This window comes from Gobio gobio (assembly GCF_949357685.1).
Source record: "Gobio gobio genome assembly, chromosome: 2".
NCBI lineage: Eukaryota > Metazoa > Chordata > Actinopteri > Cypriniformes > Gobionidae > Gobio > Gobio gobio.
The window spans coordinates 79,017,837-79,045,219 of record NC_137098.1 but is presented as its reverse complement, the minus strand read 5'-3'; the positions used below and the strand labels follow the sequence as shown (position 1 = coordinate 79,045,219).

Sequence of the window (27,383 nt, the reverse complement as noted above, 5' to 3'; positions counted from 1 at the left end):
AGTGTGTCCTTGAGCAAGGCACTTTACTCCATGTTGCTCCAGGGGGATTGTCCCTGTAATAAGGGCACTGTAAGTCGCTTTGGATAAAAGCGTCTGCCAAATGCATAAATGTAAATGTAAGTGTTCGCTCGTGTGTGTCAGGTCCTGGAGGGGCGGCGGATCTTGACCTGTATGTCTGCAGAGCCCTTCATGTCCGGCTCGTTCGTGAAGCTCACCAACAACACCAGAGATAAAGCGGAGAGCGACGCCACCCAGTACGGCATCGCCTTCGGCCACTTCACCTACGAGTTCTCCGGCCGCCAGGAGGTGGTGGTGGACCTGCAGGGTGAGACGCCTCAGTATAAATCACACGCAGAATAAAGGGGCGGGGCATTCCCCAAACGCCAATCACAACACACCGCTCCAGCCAGCCAATCAGAGCACAGAGTGCTTGTCAGAAGGCGGGGCTTCATAGAAACAGGAAGTAAACAGAGCGTTACTGACAGACTAGTGCTGCGTTCCACTCCAGTTTTAGACATGCACTTGCGAACTTCCCTAAGCACTTCCCCTCAGGAAAATCCCCGCCGCCATTTTGAAGTGCGTTCCACTTTGTGAAGTGGACAAGGGAAGTTTATATGGACAGACCCTTGCTCCCTCGATTTTGACAGAGGGAGCGAGTCGACTTCATATGTACACTTCAGGCAGCTTCATATACCACAATGCAACACGATTGTGACGTCACCGCATATAGAGTTTAATTTACCCCACCACAAACAACTCTATATTTTTAAAAACATTTAAAACAACCCAAATACACCTATATACATATAGAATGCTGCATTTAACAGTTTCGTAAAGGAAAAAAATAAATAATAAATCAACTCCATAGTGGATTCGAAGTGATCAAGGGCTTAGGACGTTCCAGTTCAGTCCATTGCAAATGTTCCTCCAGTAGTGGCACTCATGCAACGTAAGCAATGACGCACATCCGAGTGAACAAGATGGAGGGAAGTTAACGAGTGAAGGGCATAATAAAATGAACTGGAACGCAGCATGGGAAGAGAGGAGCCGCGACAATGGAGAATATGAGGAATAATCAACATTCAAGCAGGAAAACCAGGGGCCGGATTCACGAAACATTCTTAAGAATTAAATTATTCTCAACTGCCAATTTCTTCTTATTTTCTAACTTAAGAAAAAAATATAAGAATATTTTGTATTTCCAAAAACGTTTCTTAAGAATCTTTTTTCTTATGATTGTTCTTAAGATACATTTTAAGAAGTATTCATATTCACGAAAATAATGTTCTTAAAAATCATCGTAAATAGCTTCTTAAAGTTAGGATAACCGCCAACCCATCTTATATACCCAAATGTAAGATGTTTAACGAATTTACTGGATTGTTTCAAATATTAAGCATTTCAACATAACAGTAGCTAGCTAAATATAATATTTATAACTAATAGTACCATATGGACAAGTATAAGACCAGCAACCAGCTCACACCAACCAGCAAGAGTCAATAGCGGACGATAAAATACTACTGTTAATGTGTCACAAATTGTAGTTAAGACTTTTTCAGGAGAGAATGTAGTTGTTTAAAGATTAAGGCCCAATCCCATTTCTATTTTATACCCCTTTGCCTTTCCCTACCCGTTCCCCTTGCCCCTTGAAACCGAGTGCCAAGGCATAGGGGTGAAAATATTCCCCTATGAAATGGGACACCACTAAAGGGAAGGGGTAGGGGAAGGAAGGGCTAAGGGGTAGAAATGGGATTGGGCCTAAATCTGTGGTTCATTTATAAAGAGAGTGCCTATTTGACAATTTTATATTGTGTCTGTGGAGTTGTGAGCTCCAGGCGATCAGTGGGTGTTCAGCGCTCATTAACCCCGCAGAGAGCAGCCTTTCCTCAGCCAGTCCTTCTGCCGCTGGCTCTGGTGTCTCGGAGATATGATTCGTCTTGTGTCGATCTAACAGCCGATCTTTGGTACCCGAGCAGCGTTCTTGATAAACGGCTAGGTTCTTATAAAATAACGATTTTACCGACACGGCACATTAAAAACACATTATTGAGAGATTTACTCCCGTCAAGCCAGTCACGACGAAAATACACACTTATGATATCTACGGTAATCTGTAGGAAGCGCAAAAAGACAGGCTTTGAGGTGTTTTTCATTCAGCGAGTCTTCAGTAATACCTTTCAATAAAATAACACCTTTCATTTTCTTCTTAAGTAAAAAATTAAGATGTTCTTAAGAAAATATTTGAGAACTTCTTAAGAATTTTTCAAGAATTGCACTTAGGAACATTCTTACGAACTTCTTCGAATTTTCTTAACTTCTTTAAGAAGATTTTTGTGAATCCGGCCCCTGCTCTAGTCGAGCCAGAAAGGGCTCAGTTTGGGCTCAGTTTGAGAATGTTTCCAGATTTGACCGATGTGTTTCTCCTCAGGGTGGATCACGGCGAGCGGGAAGGGTTTGACGTACCTCACCGACCCTCAGATTCACTCGCTCAGGAAACCCCGATCCAGCAACTTCCAGCAGGCGGGAATCAACAACTTCCTGAAACATCAGCACGGAGACGAGTGTAACGAGATCTGCAGAGCCGCCCGCCTCGCCAACATCACACACACATGACGACCTGCAGAGCCGATGATAGGGATGGGTGATGATATATGACAAACACATCGTAGATTCATAGCGATGATATAAATTGTGAATCGATGGAACTTTTTCTAAATCGTTTACATAGATGGGTCTATTGGGGGACGCATGTATATCTGTGCAGCTTTCAGTGGGCAGGAATAATTTGAATGGAAAAAGAATATTGGGCGTGATGTGATTTGTTTTATTATAACTGCCGCAAAAGGAAACTCAACTTCACACTTGCACGTTGGCAGGCAGTTTTTGCGCACGCGCTACGACACGAAGTGGGCCGCTGACATATAGGCCTACACTTTTGACTCAAAGGCCTTTTTAACACGGCAAGTGGTGGAATCAGCACACAGTTCATCAGACACTACATTTTTCAACTAAATATCCAAATAAAACTAATTAGTAAACTAAATTAACCATATAAACTAAATTACTGATCTAATTACTAATCTAATGCCCACATTGTCACTGTATGATAATTGAAATGAGCTGATGACATCACCGTTTTCTCCAGAGCGGCTGTAGGGATTAATTAAATTATGTTGCATTATTTTCCTGTTTAACACTGTGAAGCTGCTCTGAAACAATCTGCATTGTTAAAAGCACTTTATAAATAAAGTTGACTTGACAGTTGCCCTTTCTCTTCAGCTCCAGACTCAAAACACATCTGTTTAGCTGTGCATTTACTGAATGAGCTCTGTGCTTTGTCCGAATTGCTTGCACTTTAATTTATATGTTTCAATTTTGTTTTATTTTTAGTTTTAATTATACTTTTTATTTGTATTTTTTATTATTCTTTATTTTGTCAAGGCTGTCTGGGTGGAAGAGGTTGAGAGACGGAGAGCGATAAATCGAAATCCCTCCAGCGCTCTGACGATCCGTGTAGATCCGCTCTGACAGATATAGATCTGAGAAAGCCCTGGTGGTTCGGTCCAGGACGATTTGTCTGTAAGGGTAATGTTTAAATGCACAGTTACCTGACAAATATTTTTACCTTAAACCTGACTCTCAATTTTCTTCCACTCCAGATAGGGGTTGTACTATATGTATTTTTTATTTTATTTTATTCTATTCACCTATGAATATTTTAATTTAATTTCTGTAAAGCACTTTGAATTGCCACTGTGTATGAAAATTGAAAGCACTCAGAACAAGGAGAATGTCGGAGATTGAACAAGAGGTGCAGTCTTTGGAGGGACAACAAAAAGTACAATTCACGGAGCAAAGAAGTAATACTATATCTGCTTCGAGGGGGGAATATAATTCTATGTCTTTGCACAAGGCTGAGTTCATCGTGCATAGGACTAGACTAAAATATTATTTTCAGGGAGACAGACCTTCTCATTTCAAAATGCTCAATAAATTTCATAAGAAATAATAGGGGCGGTATTATAACAGAGCCCAAATTAATCAGGTACTTTATGATTTTTATAAGAGTTTATACACTTCTGATAATCCTGTAGATTTGCATAAATGCAAAGCCATTCTTAATAGCATTACTTTACCGAAATTGCAATTTGCAGATATAGATTTTTTGGAGGGCTCCCTAACATTGGAGGAGTTAAAGATGGCAGTGAAATCTCTTCAAAAAGGGAAGTCCCCGGGCTCAGATGGAATCCCCCCTGAGCTCTATCTGGCTTTGTGAGACACAGTCGGAGTGTTAATATTAGATTCTATAAACTATGCTCTAGAACATAAAACGCTTCATAGGGATCAAAAGACTGCTCTTATATCATTACTGTTAAAAGATGGAAAAGATCCCATGGAATGCTCCAGTTATCGCCCCATATCATTAATATGTGGAGATATTAAATTATACGCTAAAGCTCTTGCGCTAAGATTGGAAAAGGTAATGGATAAATTAATTAATTATGATCAAACAGACTTTATTAGGGGCCGTTTGGCAGTTTGTTTCACATTTTGGAAAGGGCAGAATTGAAGACTGGGCTGTGTTCTCTTTGGATGCCGAGAAGGCCTTTGACAGGCTGGAATGGCCATATCTGTGGGCAGTAATGAAACATTTGGGGTTCGGTCCAAGATTTTTATCTATGATACAAATTCTATACGAAACTCCCCTGGCCTCTGTTATCACAGGCACATGTCAGTCTTCATCTTTTCCATTGCAGAGGGGCACACGACAAGGCTGCCCTCTCTCACCATTATTATTTGCGTTATCATTAGAACCCCTAGCTCAAGCCATAAGAGAGCACAAATCCATATATCCCATTGTTGTTCATGGTTCCAAACATTTTATATCACTTTATGCAGACGACATTCTTTTGTTTCTCTCCAACGTCAAAATATCAATCCCACACGTGTTAGCCCTATTCAATACATTTAAGAATTTGGCAGGTTATAAAATAAATTGGCATAAATCCACACTACTCCCTCTAAATTCACCTGCCACTAATGTTCAATATCCTTCCTCCATTCCAGTAAGCAATGTTATCTCCTATTTAGGAATTAAAATATGCACAAAGTTATCAGAAATCAGTCACAAAAATTATAGGGAAATCTCTCAAAAGGTGACAGAAGATTTACAGCGATGGAATAATCTCCCAATTTCTTTAAAAGGAAGAATTTCCATCGTTAAGATGAACATTCTTCCACGTCTCAATTGTTTATTTTTTATGATTCTAATTCCTCCTCCACCTAAGTTTCTTGAGCAAATCCAATCTTTGATTTCCAAATTTATATGGAACAATAAACGAGCTAGAATTAAGTCTTCCACTTTGCAGCGCCTAAATTGATGGGAGGGTTGTCTTTCCCTAACATAAATTGTATTACTGGGCATTTCAACTAGGAGCTAGCCCGGGATCCAATGAAACGGCCAACGTTAGAGCAGATGTTACAAAATGAATGGATCACAAATGATCCGGAGATGTTCAGGAGATTCACTCGATCAGTGATTTCAGGTGTGAGGAAGTGTAACAGACAGAGCAGGATTATTATCATTTTTCTTCAATTCTGGATTATTTGTAGTGAGGTTTTCAAATTTGTGTTCATTGTTATAGTCAAGTCAGCTTCATTTATACAGCGCTTTATACAATACAGATTGTTTCAGAGCGGCTTCACAGTAATAAACAGGAAAATAACACATAGTGATGCAATTGGAGGCCTGTACAGACGAGAGATTGTGCGAAGAGGTTCTTCTGAGTTTTCTGTTTCTGTGTCCACAGGTTTGAGGGAGTGGCAGAGCGGCAGCTGGCAGAGCCCAGGACGTCCTTTCCACTCCATCTAAACGCTTTCGTTTAACGTTTTCGGGCTTGAGCTCGAGACTTGACCCGAAGCCTGAAGTCCAACCCCGACCTGACAGGAACCCAAGCCGCCGCACCAGAGATCAGAGCCGGCCCACGTCTGAGCAAGAACATGAGAGACCGAAGACTGGAAAGAGTCATCAAGTCATCACAGCCACATTTGCTTTGTTTAGTCAGAACAACTCATCTTTATTTATATAGTTGTCACATACTGACTGTGACCCCGGACTTTTATTTTGAAGGGACTGAACATGGGCATGTACACACAACAAACTGTTTCCACCATTACACATACACACAATCTAATGCCGTGTTCCAGGCGACCCGTGTTTTTCCAACCTTCTTCCCTAAAAGTGCACCAGTCAAACCCGTGACTTCCCACCCGTGAACTCGTACTAGATCGATGTACTCCCAGTTACGAGCTCTGACGTCAACAATGGCAGCCCCTACGGATGCGGTGTTTATGAAAGTCGTACATTAAAAGCCAAATCGTTTTTTAAAATAAGGTATTGCTCTAACGTTATTCATCCGCAAATGCTATGCATTATCAGCAGCTTTTCTAGCCGTAGCTCGTTTTCAGGCCATTGAGTGCAAGAATAAAATAATACCAAATACATTTCCAAATATACAAATAACATAAAATAAAAGGTATAACAGCTTCTCTTGCCTTATGCGCCACTTTTCTCCTCTGCTTCCCTCAAATAAGCAAGGAGTGAGCACCTTTGGCGATAGAAGTGATTGTAAATGAGCATAAGCCCCGTACGGTCCGCCACGCTTTGTTTACATCAAGCTACCGCTCAGGCAGTTCGGCGTGCCTTTGCCTGGAACGCTACAAAGTCGTGAGTTGTGGTTTGAAGTCGTAACTTACGGGCTCAGAAACCTGCCTGGAACGCAGCAGATGTGCCATCCTGATGTAGTTGTGTGTTTGTAGCCCTGATGCCGGTGTTGTAACATCCCGTTCGTCGTCCCAAGTTGTTAGTTTCATTGTTTTGTTTGTTTAATGCTGGAATTTGTTTAAATGTTCAGTGACGCATGCCGTTCTAATATCATTACACAGAGAAGAACACCAAAAATACTTTACACCATAAGAGTTTATTTAATTTCATTCAGTTATCAGTTTAACTTCAATGCATTTCAAACAGCTAAACATCCCTTCTGGTTCACCTCTGTCGCGGAAATTCTCAATCCGTTTGTCTGACTTCACCACGGACAATTCAAAACAACTCCCAGTTGTTAATATAAAACTACAGTATCTCGAGGTAATTCCCTTCTCGAATACATCTAACACAATTTCAATACTTCGAGGTAACTCCTCTCCCGAAGTAAGGTGACGGCGTCCCGTCGAGAAGCTACTATCACTAGCGTTTACTCAAACACACGAGCACACAGGTCTTTAGCATCTATACACTCTCACCGTCCTTCTCAGGTGTACGCTGGTCTCTGCAGACTCTTATTATTACAGCCTCACCCAACAGTTTGGAAAAAAGCAGAGAAACTCTTTGAAACAGTACCTAAATTTCATAAACTCTCCCCTTTATGGAATAACACTAATATATTGACAGGAAAGAAACCTTTCACATGCCCACTTTGGCACATGTAACACTAATATATTAACAGGAAAGAAACCTTTCACATGCCCACTTTTGTGCTCTCTTAGGGCTGCTAAGGGAATTTGTACGCTGGGAGACATTTATGGTAAAGATGGTTTATATTCATTTAATTATCTACAGACTTTGTTTGACATACCTGGTTCTTCTTTTTTCTTTATTTGAGACTGAGATCAGCCATGGAAACCTTCGGAGTTCCATGGAACACATCACTACCTTCACATCCACTGGCAGGATTGTTTGATCCTGGAAAAGAGTCTAGAGGCCTGGTTTCACAAATGTATAATTCTCTTTTAAAAACAGTGTAAAAGTTTGTCAATTGAGGTAGTATGGGAAAAGGACTTAGAGCAGGCTGGACTTTGTCCTGATTGGCTCACGGTATGGTCAAATATGAGTGAAACATCTCGAAATTGGAGTCATCAACTTATTCATTTTAAAACTATCTATAGAGCCTATGCGAATGGGACGGAATACAGAATGGGATTAATATCTGATCCTAACTGCACTATATGTCAAAGATCTGTAACTGGCACAATGTATCACATGTTTTGGGAATGTTCAGTAATTAATCATTTTTGGACTCAAGTTTGTTGGGAACTGATTAACCATAAGATCACTCCGGGTCCTTGCCTGTGCTTGCTGAATGATGTCTCTTCTTTGAACCTTGGTATAGTGGACAAAAGGATTCTCTTTTTTCAGGTTTCACTGCTGCAAAGAAATCAAAAATCGCACTTTGGTGGGACACTAAGGCAGACATCTCAAGACTGTGGTTACAGAATATGCAACAAATAGTTACGATGGAATGCTCCTAGCTAGATTTAATAAAGCTAAACCAAAAATGGTACAGGCCTGACAAAGAGCTGTAAAATCTATTTGTGACCTGTTCATTAGGTAGTGGGATGTAGATGTATCTCCTTGGAATGGCGAAGTATCCATATCTAGAGTATAACTATGTCATCTAAAGTATTCATGTTCTGTGTAAGCAGTGCTGACAGAATTTGTTTCTTATCTCTGTTCAGTTTTTTGTTTGTATATTTGTGTTCTAATCTAATAAAAAGTAAGTCACAAAAAATAGAAAGAAATGCTAATTTAGATTTGTTTGTAAAATAATTTAAAGCAATGTGTTAGTTATATCTGCAGACTCTGTTGATTTTCTCCTTGACTCTTTTGACTCAAAAGTTAAGAGTGTAATTGATGATATTGCTCCTGTGAAAGTCAGGAAAAAGAGTGGCAAACAAAAAGCACCTTGGAGAAACTCAACAGCCTTGCTCTGTTCAGTGATGCGCGCTCGTGACGTCACGTAAAACGCAATTACGTTGAAAAGGTCACGCTAGACGCAGGCGGAAGTACTGAGTCAGTGTTTACAGATGAGCGGAAGGAGGACCGTATCCACATATTCAAACGCCTTTGCGTCTGCGTCTAGCGTGACCTTTTCAACGTAATCGTGTTTTACGTGACGTCACGAGCGCGCATCACTGAACAGAGCAAGGCGAGCAGTTGTGCTTATAAAACTTAAACTTTCTTTATTTTAAGGGTTTATAAGACCCTTATTGATCGTCTGGTAGCGTTTGATGTGGTTTAAAGCCCTTTTGAAGCTGTACTGAACCTCTCATTTGGACCTTGAACCGTTTGGGGTCTATTGACTTCCATTATATGGAGAAATATCCTGAAATCTTTTCATCAAAAATCTTCATTTCTTTTCGACTGAAGACAGAAAGACATGGATATCTTGGATGACAAGGGGGTGAGTAAATTATAAGCAAAAGTTTATTTGAAAGTAAACTAATCCTTTAAGGAATTATGAATGAACCGCTCAGTGTATTGAGCTAGCTTGGGTTGTTTGGATTAGAGTCACTTTCCAGAAGTTGCTAAAAGTTGCCAAATAAATTGTAAATTTTGCAACAAAACTGCTTAGTTGGCAACACTGGTTGAAGGCTTGTTTATACTTCGGCAATTCGCATGGCCCAAGCCAGAACCTGCTCACTGCGCTCCTCAGTAAAGTAAAGGCCGGTGTATACTTCTGCGCCGCGTGTATGCTGTAGGCTGTGTGATGCGCACAAATGCAACAACCCATCAACTCTACACGGACCGCAAGTGCTGTGATTGGTCTGCCAGAACTCCTCCCTCAGGGCAATAAAGATGTTGATGTTAATCAGTGATTGTATATCAAGAACAGGGACATATTAGGGTGCATTTCGTTTTGTGATTTCAACGGAGCGAATAAAGTCTCCGCAACAACAATCGACTGAAGCGCTGGTCTGTGCAGGAGCCACCGATACTGAAGACATCACCACAAGCTCTGCATGATTTCACAAACACACTCCAGCGCCAGATCGCCTCTAATGTAACTCTACTCATCGACTAGAGATGCTTCATTTGTATTAGACACAACAACTCAAGCCGCAGGAACAGCCGCTATCCTCCGCCATCACTGCATCTCCATCAGCTCTAGTTCAGTAGTCAGGCACTGATCTGGGATCAGCCCATTGCCTTATGTCCTGATCAGTGCCTGACTACTGAACTAGAGCTGATGGAGCTCGCAGTGTGACAATGTAATGCAGTGACAATGTAAACAAGCTGCTTCTTCTTCAGCGTTTGCCTTGATACTGTGGGTGACCATCAACATGCCCGTGGACACTGCCTCTAGCGTCTGCATGTGGAATTGCACATTAACAACGCAGAAGTATAAATGAAAACAACGCGTTTTTCGCGCGCGTTTATCGCCGACGTTTAACGCCTCGTGACTAAACAAAGGGCGCCAATGTGAGTGTGCACACCGACGCGCAAAACGCCAGGCGTAAAAGCGTCATCTTTTTAAAAAACGCCTCGGGTTCATTTTTTTATTTTGACGCAGTGCGTTAAAACAGGCCGACCAATGAGATCGGCGCTTTTGTTCACGTGCCTGGAGCTGCTGAAGTGACAGTAAAACACCACTTGGTGGCGCTCAAGCATAATACACTGTCTTGCCGAGCACACACTGATACGACGAAGAAGTAGTAAGTAGACAAAGAAGAAGATGAGCTGCTAATGCTGCTTGCCAGTTAGCAAAAAGTGTGTGAATGGTTTTGGCAAGCACGTAAATACTGTCTCTTCTTCTTCTGTGTGATGAGCGAGTGTCAGAAGCGTAAAGTGGCGCAGCACCACCTTTTGCAGCGGGAGCGCCATCATCTACTGAATGTGCACGTTCACTCGGCGCATCGCCAGTGGAAATCGCGCCGAAAAGACGCGCCGAAAAAAACCGTCACGACAAACGCTGGCGATAAGCACGCGATATTCTCCCGGTGTGCACAGGCCTTCACTAGCGGCGTAGAGGATATGGCGTAGGTCTGACACAGGAGTATAAATCAGCCTTAACGCTCGACCTGCTCGCCGCTGTATAATCTGTGGAACGACTCTGAGGGATTGTTCTCCAAACCATCGTAAAGCAGCGATGAGAGGAAGAGTTTGCCGAATCATCTGTCAGACACTCGTTTCGTGAGAAGTGTGGGAATAAATGGAGTTCTTCACATCTAAACTGATTAGGTTGTGGGTCATTATGAGGACACATGTGAAAGTTTAGTACACTTCTTCTTAAACCCTAATCAAGCTAAACCCAGTACTGAGGGTGATAAACAGAATACAAGTAAAAAAGGGTTTTTTTGTTAGTTTTTCCTACAGGGCAGGGGAAGGGAAGAGGTCTATCAAGTGAAAATCAACGTTTCTAAGCAGTTGCACTCGTCTCTTCTCTGCAGAATCAGCCTAATAGGGAGATCTGCACTCAATGGGTTCTGTGTGTTTTCAAAATACTGTATTTGCATTTACCTTTGTGGTCAGGTGATCAGATATGAGACGGATTCAGGTGTGTTGTTATTATGGGCTGTTCAGATGTTCTGTGTGAGACATGAGAACCTTTCACACAATAAACACAGCTCATATGACAGTGACATCATGTCATGTGACTGAAACCAGAAGAGCGCCATTCCAGAGTTTCACACACACACACACACACACACACACACACACACACACACACACACACACACACACACACACACACACACACACACACACACACACACACACACACACACACACACACACACACACACACACACACACACAGCAGGGAAGAGCAGGAGTGTGTACTCCGGACTGAACTCTGCTGTGAGAGTGGATGAGGAAGTGGTGTGTGTTGTTTACAGTCAGCTGTGCGTCTGAAGGTCACACTGAGCTCCACACACTCGAGCTGAACACACACATGATGAAGTCTCTGCTCGCGCTCGCGCTGCTGCTGCTGCTGACCGGAAGCGCTTCGGCTCAGAGGCCGCGTCACTGCCGTGAGTCAATCAGATCATCATAATAACCATAATCATAACAGTGTAGAGATATTTATTATTATTAATACTAATGTTCAGAAATCAAACCTTATCAGAATAATAATGATAACAGCCGATTATTATATTGATGTGACGTCATATTTACACGGATCACAGCTGAAGAATATACCTTGGTACGATAAGGTTTGATTTCTGAACATTAGTATTAATAATAATAATAAATATCTCTACACTCTAAAAAAAATGGTGCTATAAAAGCACTAAAATAGCATAAAGTACTAACTACATAACTAAAGTAAAGTGGTTCTTGGCTCAAAATCACAGGAGAACCTCTTTTAGTGCTTATAGCACCTTATCTTATCATGTTCTGGATATGGTAGCGGTGCTATAAGCACTAAAAGAGGTTCTCCTGTGATTACGAGCCAAGAACCACTTTACTTTAGTTATGTAGTTAGTACTTTATGCTATTTTAGTGCTTTTATAGCACCATTTTTTTAGAGTGTAAAGCATTCACTGACCTCAGGTCATTTCTCTACATTTACTCTATTATTAGTTCATTATTAGTTATTTTGAACCAATATTTTTGATTTTACTGTAATAAATGAATTCATATACTAACATTAACCAATGGAACCTAATTTCCTCAGTTTTAGACAGCACTTAAGAGTTATTTTAGTTCTTTACATGAAAATGAGGAAAAATGCTTTCGCTGAAATAGTTTAATAATAATATTAATAACCTGTTATTGCTGTTAATGTTTTAGTGAGCAATAATAACTGTTGTGGAAATTATGTTTGTTATGTGTTAAAGTGAATATAATTCAGAGTGCTTTTGAGCATGTTTTGCATTTCAATTCAGTTTTATTTATTTTAAGTTTATATCATAAATTAAACTAAATTCACGGAGGGTTATACTTTAAACAATTTGCAGTGAGTTTTTATATTTAATTAAATGTAATTATTAATAATTTTTTTAGGTCATGCAGTTTGACATGAATCTTGAAATGTAATTTATTAATTAAATGAGCTCATAAATACTTCATAAGTGTGTGTTTGAAACACTGACGCTTATGATATGAGTTATTAATGTGTTGATTGACAGGCACTCCGGCGCTGCTGTCCGGCAGTATGAGCGTGGTGAGTGAAGCTGTACTGGAGCAGTTTATGGACTTACTTTCAATTATTATTGAACTTTAATTAAATGTTAAGAATTAAACAGCAAATGGTCTCTATAAAACCCATTCAAATATTTCAACATATATATCAACACATCCATCCACCCATCCATCCATCCACCACCCACCTGTATGTGTGTGTGTGTGTGTGTGTGTGTGTGTGTGTGTGTGTGTGTGTGTGTGTGTGTGTGTGTGTGTGTGTGTGTGTGTGTGTGTGTGTGTGTGTGTGTGTGTGTGTGTGTGTGTGTGTGTTTCAGAGTGCTCGAGACGGTCAGGACTGGGCGATGGCCAAATATCGTTATGATGCGATCGGTCAGCGCATCCGCGTGTGGGAATTTGGAAATGTCCACAACAGATCGTTCCACCTGAACATGCTGTTCCTGTTTCGAGAGGTGAAGCTCAATCACAATGTGAAACTGCACTGAGGAACTCAAACATCAGCGTTACAGGAACAGAAACTGAGCACAATGATTGACTCCACATCCTCACCGAATGAGGCTTTAATACACTGTCAGAACGGGACACACACACAGTTTCACACACACATGAGCCTGGAGTAAAAGCCAACAAGAAAATACACAAAAATGCCACAACAACTGCTAAATATTAAACGCCAGACTAAATAAATAAGTTTTAGGCTTAGCTTTAAAAAGGCCCAGGTCAGTGATAGTGTTTGTAGACCTAAGAGCCAGCATCTCAGTTATATGACGGGGGGGCAAGGCCATTGAGAGCTTTAAAAACAAACAATCGAATCTTAAAATCTCCTCTAAAAGAAACTGGGAGCCAGTGGAGAAGAGGGAAGTGGGGTTGTGTGTTGGTTAAAGATGCGTTCTACACCAGCATAAAGCGCATCACGATAATCTAATCTTGAGCTGATAAAAGCTTCCTCAAGGTCAGAGCTATTAAAAAATGGCTTGACCTTGGCCAAAAGACGCAGCTCTAAGCACAAAAGCCACACAAGATTTCTGATCCTCGGTCGAAGCTTTGAAGTCAGAAGTTACAGACTCACCAAATAAAATATATTCAGTCTTTTCTTCATTTAAATGAAGGGAATTTTTCTCTAACCATAAATGAAGTGAGAATAAACCCGGCCCGAGAATAGAGCCTTGAGGCACCCCGCAGGAAAGAGAAGTGGTGGACGAGTCTCCAATCACTTCAGTAAAGGTTCTGTTGGTCAAATATGAGGAGAGCCACTGAATCTCAGTGCCAGTAATGCCAACAGTGGTTCAGGCGAGGCGGAAGGATTGCGTAATCCGGTGTATCAAAGGCCGGCGCGAGGTCAAGTCGCACTAGAATAACAGCGCTCTTGGCATCAACAGACCGAGCAGTATCGCTGAGCACCTTTCACAGACTCAGCAGGGGCGGATCCTGAGCGAAGGCATTCATTAATGACAGAAAGCCCTGCTGTGGGAAACACCTCGATTAGCAGTTTGCTTGGAACAAGGTCCAAGGGGCAGTTTGTAGTTTTCATCGGTTAGACGCTTTATCTTTACTCTTTGTAATGATTATGACTGATGTGCGCTAAGTGCAGTCCTGAGAAGTTTCCCTGTGGCGTTCTGCACCTCTAGCGACTTAATAAACCCTGATCTGAAGTTTGAGAGTCAAGATAAAGCGTCTAACAGCTCTACAGTCATTCTAATGGCTTGTCTTCCCCCACGGATGTGACGTTTTGTGGGCATTCCCAGTAATGCCGACCCAGTCTACAGCAGTCTGGGATACTTCAGTAAGGCAGATGGAGAACCCATGAGCAATAATAAGGTCAACAGTGTGTCCAATAAGATGTGTGGGTCGATCCACTAACTGAAGTAACTCAAAAGATTAAAATCAGTGGCAGCTGATCAGACGGACAGCAAACATGGATGTTCAAATCACCACAGATCAAAAGTTGGTCACATTGAGGGACAACATCAGCTAAAAACTCTTGGGTAAAGTCTATATTTAGGTGGACGGTAAACAACACTCAATTATTAATAGCTGTAGTTCAAAACAAGAATAAGTATTTATAGATAAAAGTCGACATTTAAAGACTCCTCCGCACCAGCCGCTCGCGGGGAGCTGGAAAACAGCACCGAGGTGGAGGAGTGAAGACGCGGATGCAGTTTATTTTTCTTCAATAATATTTTTTCTTTTTAATTTTGTATTTTGAGATGATTTTATGGTATTTTTTTATATTTATGCAATAATTATGGTCTATTTTTGCCATTTAATTTTTTTTATTATTTTTATTTTTTAATTATTGCAGTATTTCAGGTTAAAATAGAGACTAGGCCTTCAAAATTAAAATTTTTTGAAGGCAGATTAGCCCCTCTTTTGGAATTATTTCTGAAATCATGCAAACATGAGTGTAATAACAGACCCAAGATGGCGGCGCGAGTAGTTCGCGAGGCTCCGGGTCTCTCCAGATTCTGCAATTTTGCGGTATTTTTCCTGCTCATCTCGGGTCTGTTCGTTCAGAATAGTTGTGCCTTAACATCGTACACCCGTGGTGAGATTTTGGATATTGGTTTGCGAATTTCCGACAGTTTTATGGACAATCTTCGACTCCTTTCTGAGATCGCTAGAACACCCGAGGCTATGCACTCTGCCCGGCCGGGCGGAAGTGCTCGCAGGCGGCGCCGAGATCGTAAACAAAGGCGGGGAAGACGCGGTGGTCTGAGAGCTAAGCTAAGGCTAAAGCTAAGGCTTACCCCACATCGGCTCTCTTTACCCAGTATTTTCCTTGCCAATGTACGGTCGCTAGTGAACAAAATGGAGGAGATTCGACTCAGCATCACACACAGCAAGAAACTTTTGAACTGTAACGTCCTAATCTTCACGGAAACCTGGCTAAACGGCGGAATACCGGACACCGCTATTGAGCTAGCGGGATGCCACACGCTCCGGGCGGATAGAACATTAGATGGCTCCGGTAAGACCAGAGGTGGTGGATTGTGCATTTACATTAACAAAGCCTGGTGCACAAACTCTGTTATTGTTGGGAGTCATTGTTCAGCTAACCTGGAGTTTCTCATGGTTAAATGTAGACCGTTTTATCTGCCGCGAGAGTTCACTTCCACCATTATAACTGCAGCCTATATTCCCCCGGATGCTGATGCCAAGCTTGCTATGAAAGAACTTCATGCAGCCATCAGTAAACAACAGACTGATCACCCGGAAGCTGCTTTTATTGTTGCAGGTGACTTTAATCATTCAAACTTAAAGTCAGTGCTACCCAAGTTTCACCAGCATGTTTCCTGCCACACCAGAGGAAACAAAACCTTAGACCACGTGTACACAAACATGGCGGGAGCTTACGTTGCGACACCCCTCCCCCACCTGGGACAGTCAGACCACATCTCTTTGTTCCTCATCCCCAAATATTCACCCCTCATCAACCGTGTGAAGCCATCAATGAAAACCATCAAGGTGTGGCCTGCGGGGGTTGATTCCTCACTCCAGGAAAGGTTTCTACACACAGACTGGAGTGTGTTTGCTTCTCAAGCCACCAGTGGCGCTCACACGGACATTGACTCCTACACCTCCTCTGTATTGGATCATATCAATACCACCATTGACAGTGTTACAACCCAGAAACAGATCACCACATACCCAAATCAGAAGCCATGGATGAACAGGGAAGTGCGACTCCTGCTGAAGTCACGCAATACTGCCTTCAGATCAGGAGATGCACAAGCCTACAGCGCATCCAGAGCAAACCTGAAGAGGGGCATCAAAAAGGCCAAGCACTGCTACAAGCTAAAGATAGAGGGTCACTTTTCCAACTCTGACCCTCGACGCATGTGGCAGGGCATCCAGGCCATCAGTGACTACAAACCCCCCCACTCCACCCCCGCAGCCACTGATGTCAACTTCCTGAACGAGCTAAATCACTTTTACGCTCGTTTTGAAAGAGACAACAGAGAAACTGCCACCAAGCTCAAACCCTCAGCTGACCCACCAATCACACTCTCCTCCACAGATGTCTGCAAGGCACTGAGCCGGATCAGCGCGCACAAGGCTGCTGGACCAGACAACATCCCTGGACGTGTGCTCAGGGCATGTGCGGAGCAGCTCGCTGAGGTTTTTACAGACATTTTCAACCTGTCTCTTGCCCAAGCAGCTGTACCTTCATGCTTTAAACGCACGTCCATTGTGCCAGTGCCAAAACACTCTAACCCGAGGTGCCCTAATGACTACCGCCCTGTAGCACTCACACCCATCGTCATGAAGTGCTTTGAGCGGCTGGTCCTGGAACACCTAAAAGACTCTCTACCATCCACATTGGACTCACACCAGTTTGCCTACCGCAGCAATAGGAGCACAGAGGATGCCGTTTCCATGGCACTGCACTATGTGCTCACTCACCTGGACAATAAAAACACTTACGCACGCATGCTGTTTGTTGACTTCAGCTCAGCATTCAACACTGTCATCCCAACCAAGTTAATTGCCAAACTTGGAGACCTGGGCATCAATACCTCAATGTGCAACTGGATTTTGGACTTCCTAACTGACAGACCCCAGAATGTTCGTTCAGGATTCACCTGCTCCACATCCATCACTCTTAACACTGGTGTACCACAGGGCTGTGTGCTAAGCCCGTTTCTCTACTCCCTCTTCACCGCCGACTGCAAGCCTGTGTATGGATCTAATTCTATCGTCAAGTTTGCGGACGACACAACGGTGATTGGTCTCATCAGCAACAACGATGAGACTGCCTATAGGGAGGAGATCCAGCACCTGGCCACATGGTGCGCTGATAATAACCTGCTCCTCAACACCACCAAAACGAAGGAGCTCATCGTGGACTTCAGGAAGGAGTCAAGAGGCACACACGACACAATCCACATCAATGGAATGGCTGTTGAACGTGTCTCCAGTTTCAAGTTCCTGGGGATCCACATCTCGGCGGACATGTCGTGGACGACCAACACCTCCAGCCTGGTCAAGAAGGCTCACCAGCGCCTCTTCTTCCTGAGGACACTGAGGAAGAATCAGCTCTCCTCGGCTATCCTGGTGAACTTCTATCGCTGCGCAATAGAAAGCATCCTGACCAACTGTGTCGCAGTGTGGTATGGGAGCTGCTCTGTTGCGGAGCGCAAGGCACTGCAGCGGGTGGTGAAAACTGCCCAGCGCATCACAGGGACTCCACTGCCTGCCATCGAACACATCCAGAGGAAACGCTGTCTGCATCGAGCTCGCAGCATCCTCAAGGACTCCTCTCACCCAGCCCACAGACTGTTTTCTCTCCTGCCCTCCGGCAGGCGTTTCAGGATCCACCGGACCAGGACCAGCAGACTTAAGAACAGTTTTTTCCCCAGAGCTGTCTCTTTACTGAACTCAAACCCCCGCTGATCCACTCCCCTCATAAACTGATAACTCTCCTACCTCACATCCACCTTCACTTTGTTATTTGCACTACCGACTCTTTATTACAGTAACAACCGTTTACTTATGCATTTTGCACTACCACACCGTAACTGGATTATGCTCATTTGCACTGCCGACTGTTATTTACAGTACCTACTGTTTACATTTGTATTTTGCACCGTACTTCTAACTGTAATATGCAATCACTTCCACTGCACTTTTACACTTTTTTTCGGATAGCTTCTGTCCATAATTTATTGCACTACCTTAATCCACTGCCATATTCCTCATTTTAGCCTAACATATCATTGTATACCTCTATCTGTAAAATTCTGTTTATAGTAATAGCCATCTGTATATTATATTATATTCATAGTACATATCCACCTGTAAATTCTGTTTATAGTATTAACCATCTGTATATTATTCACTGTACATATTCACCTGTAAATTCTGTTTATAGTAATAACCATCTCTCTATTTATAGACATATTTATATATAATCAGTACATATCCATGTCCTGCACTTATGCAAACGTTGTATATCCTGCACTTGCTGCTATTGCACTTCTGGTTAGACCTAAACTGCATTTCGTTGCCTTGTACTTGTACTTGTGTAATGACAATAAAGTTGAATCTAATCTAATCTAATCTAATCACTAGAGGTCTCTATGGAGAATTCACTAGTTCTCTTCTGAACACATTTAATGATTATTTTTGATGGATTTGAGTATATATTTAAAAAATCTCAAAGAGTATTTATTATAAAGTTTTAGATTTTTTTCATTTGTTAGAAATATAGATTTTTTTCTGTGAATGTTTTTGCAGATTTCCCATTCATTTCCTATGGTGGTCATTTTTGACGGAAGAGCACAAGTGGGAGTTTTTTTTTACGACCAATTAGCATGCTCGAATCATGACCCCAATTTGTGTGTGTGTTTACATCCCTAATGCTAGAAAAGTCACCAAGTTTCATATCATTCTGATGAAGCTGTGATTTTAAAAATTTCAAAACAGAAAATGTTCCGTTCAGAAATGACGGAAGAGCACCAGAGGGTTAAATGTCGCGTCCCGCCGCAAACGCGATTGGAAATGTACTTTTTTTCCACAGTTATTGATATTCAGACTCCAGAGAATCGTTCTGCACTAGTTTGGTTCCGATCAGGCGAAAGAATCAGGACTAATTTGCAAAAATGGGTTTTTCAAAAACTTGATTTACGAGTCATGAGCGATTCGGTACGTTTGGTCGCTGTAGCAATAGACATCCATAATAAAGGCTAGATGTCTCATCCGCTGCTGGCCAATGGAGGTGGACGTCCGCTCCTGGCGGCCATCTTGTCACAGGCAGCTCGCTCACTCCTAACATTGTTTTCATGGGTGCTTGCACTTTTTAAATAACCATAACTTGCTCAATTTTCTACCGATTTTCAAACTGTTTGGTTTGTTATAAACGTCATGTAGTTATGACACTGCATACTTATGAAAAATTATTCATAATTTGTTCAAGCATCCATAATTATAGCCACGTTAATAACGTTTATAAGAAACCAAACCATTTGTAAATCCGTCCAGATTTCAGTCAGATAAGAGTATTTGTGTTCAGATCACTCGCCTTACATCAAGAGCCCGCCAGAAAGCTGGCCTGTGACAAGATGGCCGCCAGAAAACTGGCCTGTGACAAGATGGCCGCCAGAAAACTGGCCTGTGACAAGATGGCCGTCAGAAAGCTGGCCTGTGACAAGATGGCCGCCAGAAAGCTGGCCTGTGACAAGATGGCCGCCAGAAAGCTGGCCTGTGACAAGATGGCCATCAGAAAACTGGCCTGTGACAAGATGGCCGTCAGAAAGCTGGCCTGTGACAAGATGGCCGCCGTAAGACATCTAGCCTTTATTATGGATATCTATGGCTGTAGCGCCCCCGTCAGGCCGATTGCGACGAGATTTGGTGCAGATGTAGGCACTGTGAGTACGACCATCCTCTCTATGACTCGCGGTTCGGGCCTGGCCGGTCAGACTTAGGGGAGAGACCAGTGGTCATGTGATCACTCTGGACGTGTGTGTGAGTGTGTGTTCTCTCTCTTCATCAGGGTGTGGTTTACTCCATGAACTACAGGAACAGGACCTGTGAGAAGAACCCTCTCCACGCCGCCTTCCACCCGTCCCGCATCCCTCACGACGCCTCTCTGCTGGGGCAGGTGGTTCTGGGCGGCTCCTCTGCCCCGGGCGAAGGCCTGCTGGTCAACACCTGGACGGGGGACGTGCCGCAGACCGGAGGTGAGGTCACTCACTCAAGAGCAGGTTCTAGAGTCACTCACTCACAGTGTGGTAATGTTCAAACCTCATCATTCCAGGAAAGTATCTGGCCACGGTGACGGAGTTCGGCTGCCTCCCGGTGTCCACGCTGTACTACACCGAGCAGTCCGGCTGGGTCATCACCTCGTAAGATGGATGACACACACACACACACACAGATGTGTGCTAGGATCACACTAACAGTGGGCGTGTGTTTGCAGGTATTTTAACGCCGTGACGGGGGTGGAGGATCCAGAGCAGTTCCTTCCTCCTTCGTTCTGTGAGGACGTCCCGATGGAAGAGGAGACTCTGGACTTCTTCAGCGCGTTCTTCTGATGTCACTGTGACCGCTCCATGATGTCACATTCTGCTCTTTATGATCAAACGCACTTTAATCAAACTCTTCTTTCTGTGCTTTATGTCTTTTTTAAATGTGTTGAGTGAGTAAACCAGTCACACACTGAAACGCGTCTGCTCGTCTTTATTGAGAAACTCGTCCAAAGCATAAACTATGAAAACAGAGAATAATATAAACCAATCAGAGATCAGAAGACAAACATCACGTAGGAGACATCTGTGATCTGTTGATTGAGTCTAACTAAGCGCTAACACACGAGTGAGCTACTGCTTAACTACTACTTAAGTTAGTGCATTACCATCTCACCTCCTCCAACCAATCAGAAACAACTAACCGTCATGTGACACGACAGGGCAGACTACAGAGGAAACCCAAGAACATGTGAAGATGGAGAACTCTCCGTTGGAATGGCTTCTTGAGATCAAGGATCTTTGGCTTGGGCAGTGTGAGAGCCTGATTGGTTCCTGAGACGGAGTGAGGGGCGTGTTTATATCATGAGGGGGCGTGGTTATATCATTAGGGGGCGTGTTGATGTCATGAGGAAGCATGTTTATATCATGAGGGGCGTGTTAATGTCATGAGGGGGCGTGTTTATGTCATGACGGTGCGTGTTTATATCATGAGGGGGCGTGTTTATATAATTAGGGGGCGTGTTGATGTCATTAGGGGGCGTGTTGATGTCATGAGGGGGCGTGTTTATATCATGAGGGGTGTGTTAATGTCCTGAGGGGCCTGTTTATGTCCTGAGGGGCCCTGTTTATATCATGAGGGGCCTGTTTATATCATTAGGGGGCGTGTTGATGTCATGAGGAAGCATGTTTATATCATGAGGGGGCGTGTTTATATCATGAGGGGTGTGTTAATGTCCTGAGGGGGCGTGTTTATGTCATGAGGGGGCCCTTTTATGTCCTGAGGGGTGTGTTAATGTCATGAGGGGGAGTATTAATGTCATGAAGCGTGTTTATATCACGAAAGGGCGTGTCTATATCATGAAGGGGCGTGTTTATGTCATGAGGGGGAGTATTAATGTCATGAAGCGTGTTTATATCACGAAAGGGCGTGTCTATATCATGAAGGGGCGTGTTTATGTCATGAGGGGGCGTGTTTATGTCATGAGGAGGCAGTGCACGCGCTGTAGCTGCTGCTGTGATAGGACGAGGCTGTGTGTCTGCTCCTGGCCGCGAGCGCAGGGAATCATCACCTTCCCCACCAGCAGCGAGCCACTCCTCTGCTCCTCTTGAGCCTGAGGGAATCATGGGAAGGTTAGTAACACGCGGTGTGCTCGTGCAGATGTGTGTCATGTGTGTGTGTGCTCTGACCTTGACGAAAGAAGCCGAGGGGAAGCTGGCGAAGTCAGACGGCACACGAGCGCCGGGCCGCTGCGACACCACGTGCTGCGACACCTCACCCTGAAACACACACACGTGATCAATGCGCTGAAACACACGTGATCAATGCGCTGAAACACACGTGATCAATGCGCTGAAACCCGGTGTGTGTGTGTGACCGGACTGACCTGCAGTTTATCCAGAGCGTCGCTCAGAGTCTTCAGTCTGGCCGTCTGTTCCAGCAGCTGAGAGCTCGCACTCACTGCACACACACACACACACACACACTGATGCATTAAACGGATCAAAGATGAAGACATTTATAATATCACATTTATATATTCATCTCAAACAAAAAAATTATTCAAAAAGTGAAACTTGTATATTATATTCATTCATTAAACACAGACTGATATATTTCAAGTGTTTATTTCTTTTAATTTTGATGACTGACAATTAAATCCCAAATTCAGTATCTCAGAAAATTAGAGTACTGTGAAAAGGTTCAATATTGAAGACACACTAATACGCTAATTAACTAAAAACACCTGCAAAGGCCTTTAAATGGTCTCTCAGTCTAGTTCTGTAGGCTACACAATCATGGGGAAGACTGCTGACCTGACAGCTGTCCAAAAGATGAACTTTGACCCCTTGCACAAGGAGGGCAAGACACAAAAGGTCATTGCAGAAGAGGCTGGCTGTTCACAGAGCTCTGTGTCCAAGCACATTAATATAGAGGCGAAGGGAAGGAAAAGATGTGCTAGAAAAAAGTGTACAAGCAATAGGGATAACCGCACCCTGGAGAGGATTGAGAAACAAAACCCATTCAAAAATGTGGGGGAGATTCACAAAGAGTGGACTGGAGCTGGAGTCAGTGCTTCAAGAACCTCTACACACAGACGAATGCAAGACAAGAGTTTCAGCTGTCGCCCTCTAGACCAACAGACAGCGTCAGAAGCGTCTCGCCTGGGCTAAAGACAGACAGGACTGGAGATGCTGAGTGGCCAGAGTCTGGAGGAAGAGAGGAGAGGCACACAATCCACACTGCTGGAGCTCCAGTGTAAAGTTTCCACAGTCAGTGATGGTTTGGGGTGCCATGTCATCTGCTGGTGTTGGTCCACTGTGTTTTCTGAGGTCAGAGGTCAGCCGTATACCAGGAAGTTTTAGAGCACTTCATGCTTCCTGCTGATGACCAACTTTATGGAGATGCAGATTCCATTTTCCAACAGAACTGGGACCAGCACACAGTGCCAAAGCAACCAGTGCCTGGTTTAAGGACCATGGTGTCCCTGTTCTTAATTGTCCCTGTTCTTAATCCCATAGAACATCTCTGGGCTATTGTGAAGAGGAAGATGCGATATGCAGAAGAGCTGAAGGCCACTATCAGAGCCACCTGGGCTCATAACACCTGAGCAGAGCCACAGTCTGATCTCCTCATGCCACAGTCTGATCTCCTCATGCCTCAGTCTGATCTCCTCATGCCGCATCGCTGCAGTAATTCAGGCTACACCAGCCCCAGCTGAGCATTGAGTGCTGGACATGCTCATACTCTTCATGCTCATACTCTTCATGCTCATACTCTTCATGCTCATACTCTTCATGCTCATACTCTTCATGCTCATACTCTTCATGCTCATACTCTTCATGCTCATACTCTTCATGCTCATACTCTTCATGCTCATACTCTTCATGCTCATACTCTTCAGTTGGCCAAGATTTCTAAATATCCTTTCTTTGTGTTGGTCTTAAGTAATATTCTAATTTTCTGAGATACTGAATTTGGGATTTTCCTTAGTTGTCAGTTATAATCATCAAAATTAACAGAAATAAACATTTGAAATATATCAGTCTGTGTGTAATGAATGAATATAATATACAAGTTTCACTTTTTGAATGGAATTAGTGAAATAAATCAACTTTTTGATGATATTCTAATTATATGAACAGCACCTGTATATATTTACGGTCAAACCGACATCAGACAAACCACAGCAACACATGCTCAGGTCAAAGGTCATGTTCTGAAATCAGTGTATGGAGAGTTATGGGTGTAATATGTCTCTCCTGCACACATCTGTGTCTGGACCGTGTGAGTTTGACTGTGTCCAGCGAGAGGAAAGTGTGTATCGGTGTCAGTTTGAGATGACCACTCTGGTCCCGGTGTGTGTGTGTGTGTGTTTGTGTGTGTGTGTGTGTGGTGCTGACCTGAGGTGCGGCCGCTGATGTCCACCACTCTCAGGCCGGCGCTCATCTTCAGCAGGTTCCCCAGCAGCAGGTCGGTCCGGCGGTACAACGCTCCTGACCCCGCTCCTGACCCCGCTCCTGACCCCGCCACGCCCGTCATGTCCGGAGCCTGCAGCGGTGGCAGCGACGACAGCTGCGCACGCATCTTCTCCGCCTATGAGAGGGGTCAGAGGTCAGTTTCTCTCCGCTCACAGCGCACTGTTAAAGCAAGGGTTGACCTGACCTTCAGTCTGTAGTTCTCGCCCTTCAGCTGTTTGATGGCCAGCCGCTGCACGTCGATCTGCTGCTTGAGGAGAGGAGAGTCCACCACCTGGACCACCCCGGAGACTCCGCCCCCCGCCGCAGACACGCCCCCTGCACACACACACACAACGCTCACACCACTTTAGGTGTGTATGGATGAGGTGTGTGTGTGTGTGTGTGTGTGTGTGTGTACCTGCGGTGGTTCCCGTGACGATCGAGGCGATGCCGGACGCCGGCGGCCCACGGAGCCCTTCCACAGCTCGTGATTGGTTGTTGATCCTCTGCTTTAACTCCGCCTTCTCTGCCTCCAGCTGGTCGATGTCTGCCTGCAAGGCGTCCATGGTCTCCTCAAACTCTCTGCACACACACACACAGAGGTTTAGAACACACACACACACACACACACACACACACACAGCGGAGAGGACGAGATGTCCGCAGGAAGGCTCACTTCTCCTTCTTCTTCAGCAGGCCGAGGGCCTCGTCCAGTTTGGTCTGGATCTTCTCCACGCGCTCGTCTGCGTCTCTGGTGGACGTGTCCAGCTTCTTCTCCAGCAGACTCAGACGCACACTCGCCTCGCTCAGCTCCTCGCCCTGACACACACACACACACACACACACACATACATCGGGGCTGTTAACAGAATCTCACTACACGATTATTGTGGCCAGAAGAATTGTGTGTGTGTGTGTGTCTATAGAGTGGTGTGATAATACAGTTCAGATTTAGGGACAGTATGGATCATATGATTGTGATGTTGTTGTTGTTCAGCTTCCTGACCTTGATCTTGAGGGATTTCTTCAGCTCTTTGATGACGGTCTCTCGATCCTCCAGTTTATTCCCCAAACCCTCGGCGTCGGTCATCTCCGCTCTCACAGCCGCCGCACGCACCTCCACTGGAGGACACTGGACACACACAGACAGCAGATGAGTCCAGTTGTGTGTGAGTGTGTGTGTGTGTGTGTGTGTGAGAGAGAGAGAGTGAGTGTGTGTGTACCGGGCGCTGAGGTCTCTCAGTATCGTACTCCCCCTCCTGCATGGCGGTGGCCATCTTGTTCATGGTGGCGATGACGGCGCTGCAGGACTGCCGCAGACACTCATACGGGTTGAGTCCTTGAGAGCCGTACACCTGTGATCACACACACACACACACACACACACTGTCACTGACCACACCAGAGCCAGAGCACCTGACATCAAAGTTAATTTAAAAGTGCTGGCTAAAGCTAATCGTAAGATTATTATTCACGTCGGCACTAATGATGTCCGACTTCGCCAGTCGGAGATCACCAATATTAACATTAAAGAGGTCTGTGAACTCGCTAGTTAAAGAGGTGTGTGAACTCGCTAGTTAAAGAGGTGTGTGAACTCGCTAGTTAAAGAGGTGTGTGAACTCGCTAGTTAAAGAGGTGTGTGAACTCGCTAGTTAAAGAGGTGTGTGAACTCGCTAGTTATAGAGGTGTGTGAACGAACTCGCTAGTTAAAGAGGCGTGTGAACTCGCTAGTTAAAGAGGTGTGTGAACTCGCTAGTTAAAGAGGTGTGTGAACTCGCTAGTTAAAGAGGCGTGTGAACTCGCTAGTTATAGAGGTGTGTGAACGAACTCGCTAGTTAAAGAGGCGTGTGAACTCGCTAGTTATAGAGGTGTGTGAACGAACTCGCTAGTTAAAGAGGCGTGTGAACTCGCTAGTTAAAGAGGTGTGTGAACTCGGTAGTTAAAGAGGTGTGTGAACTCGCTAGTTAAAGAGGTGTGTGAACTCGCTAGTTAAAGAGGTGTGTGAACTCGTTAGTTAAAGAGGTGTGTGAACTCGCTAGTTAAAGAGGTGTGTGTGAACTCGCTAGTTAAAGAGGTGTGTGAACTCGCTAGTTACAGAGGTGTGTGAACTCGCTAGTTAAAGAGGTGTGTGAACTCGCTAGTTACAGAGGTGTGTGAACTCGCTAGTTAAAGAGGTGTGTGAACTCGCTAGTTACAGAGGTGTGTGAACTCGCTAGTTAAAGAGGTGTGTGAACTCGCTAGTTAAAGAGGTGTGTGAACTCGCTAGTTAAAGAGGTGTGTGAACTCGCTAGTTAAAGAGGTGTGTGAACTCGCTAGTTACAGAGGTGTGTGAACTCGCTAGTTAAAGAGGTGTGTGAACTCGCTAGTTAAAGAGGTGTGTGAACTCGCTAGTTAAAGAGGTGTGTGAACTCGCTAGTTAAAGAGGTGTGTGAACTCGCTAGTTAAAGAGGTGTGTGAACTCGCTAGTTAAAGAGGTGTGTGAACTCGCTAGTTAAAGAGGTGTGTGAACTCGCTAGTTAAAGAGGTGTGTGAACTCGCTAGTTAGAGAGGTGTGTGAACTCGCTAGTTAAAGAGGTGTGTGAACTCGCTAGTTAAAGAGGTGTGTGAACTCGCTAGTTAAAGAGGTGTGTGAACTCGCTAGTTAAAGAGGTGTGTGAACTCGCTAGTTAAAGAGGTGTGTGAACTCGCTAGTTAGAGAGGTGTGTGAACTCGCTAGTTAAAGAGGTGTGTGAACTCGCTAGTACGATGTCAGAGCCTGTTTATTGTTCTGGTCCGCTCCCCGTTAAAAGGAGCGATGAGATAGTTAG

At 44.0% G+C, this 27,383-nt stretch overlaps 3 protein-coding genes across 4 annotated transcripts in view; 2 read left to right on the top strand and 1 right to left on the bottom strand.

The window, feature by feature from the left end:
• The window catches only part of alpk1 (alpha-kinase 1), a 77,697-nt gene extending 71,185 nt beyond the window's left edge, over positions 1–6,512 (top strand). The window contains exons 13-15 of one of the 2 annotated variants that reach the window (XM_079810932.1): positions 142–325; positions 2,432–2,644; positions 5,814–6,512. In XM_079810932.1, the coding sequence (XP_079667058.1) occupies positions 142–325; positions 2,432–2,616 (369 nt within the window). In that variant the 3' untranslated portion in view covers positions 2,617–2,644; positions 5,814–6,512. Of the gene's footprint in view, positions 1–141; positions 326–2,431; positions 4,372–5,813 lie in introns of those variants that run through there. The other variant, XM_079810931.1, reaches the window with a different exon arrangement.
• Positions 6,513–11,590: 5,078 nt separating this feature from the next.
• Positions 11,591–21,088, top strand: epdl1 (ependymin-like 1). Its single transcript, XM_079811262.1, has 6 exons — positions 11,591–11,814; positions 12,916–12,950; positions 13,246–13,380; positions 20,424–20,610; positions 20,688–20,775; positions 20,850–21,088. Exons 1-6 carry the CDS (start codon positions 11,652–11,654, stop codon positions 20,962–20,964), a joined length of 723 nt encoding a protein of 240 aa, XP_079667388.1. The 5' UTR covers positions 11,591–11,651; the 3' UTR covers positions 20,965–21,088.
• A 6-nt stretch (positions 21,089–21,094) lies between these two features.
• Positions 21,095–27,383, bottom strand: part of dctn1a (dynactin 1a) — a 33,712-nt gene continuing 27,423 nt past the window's right edge. The window contains exons 19-27 of the mRNA XM_079811260.1: positions 25,800–25,931; positions 25,583–25,708; positions 25,253–25,395; positions 24,995–25,158; positions 24,782–24,912; positions 24,520–24,712; positions 22,503–22,576; positions 22,306–22,395; positions 21,095–22,229 (exon numbers count right to left, since the gene is read on the bottom strand). Of these exons, the coding sequence (XP_079667386.1) occupies positions 22,092–22,229; positions 22,306–22,395; positions 22,503–22,576; positions 24,520–24,712; positions 24,782–24,912; positions 24,995–25,158; positions 25,253–25,395; positions 25,583–25,708; positions 25,800–25,931 (1,191 nt within the window). The 3' untranslated portion in view covers positions 21,095–22,091. The remainder of the gene's footprint in view (positions 22,230–22,305; positions 22,396–22,502; positions 22,577–24,519; positions 24,713–24,781; positions 24,913–24,994; positions 25,159–25,252; positions 25,396–25,582; positions 25,709–25,799; positions 25,932–27,383) is intronic.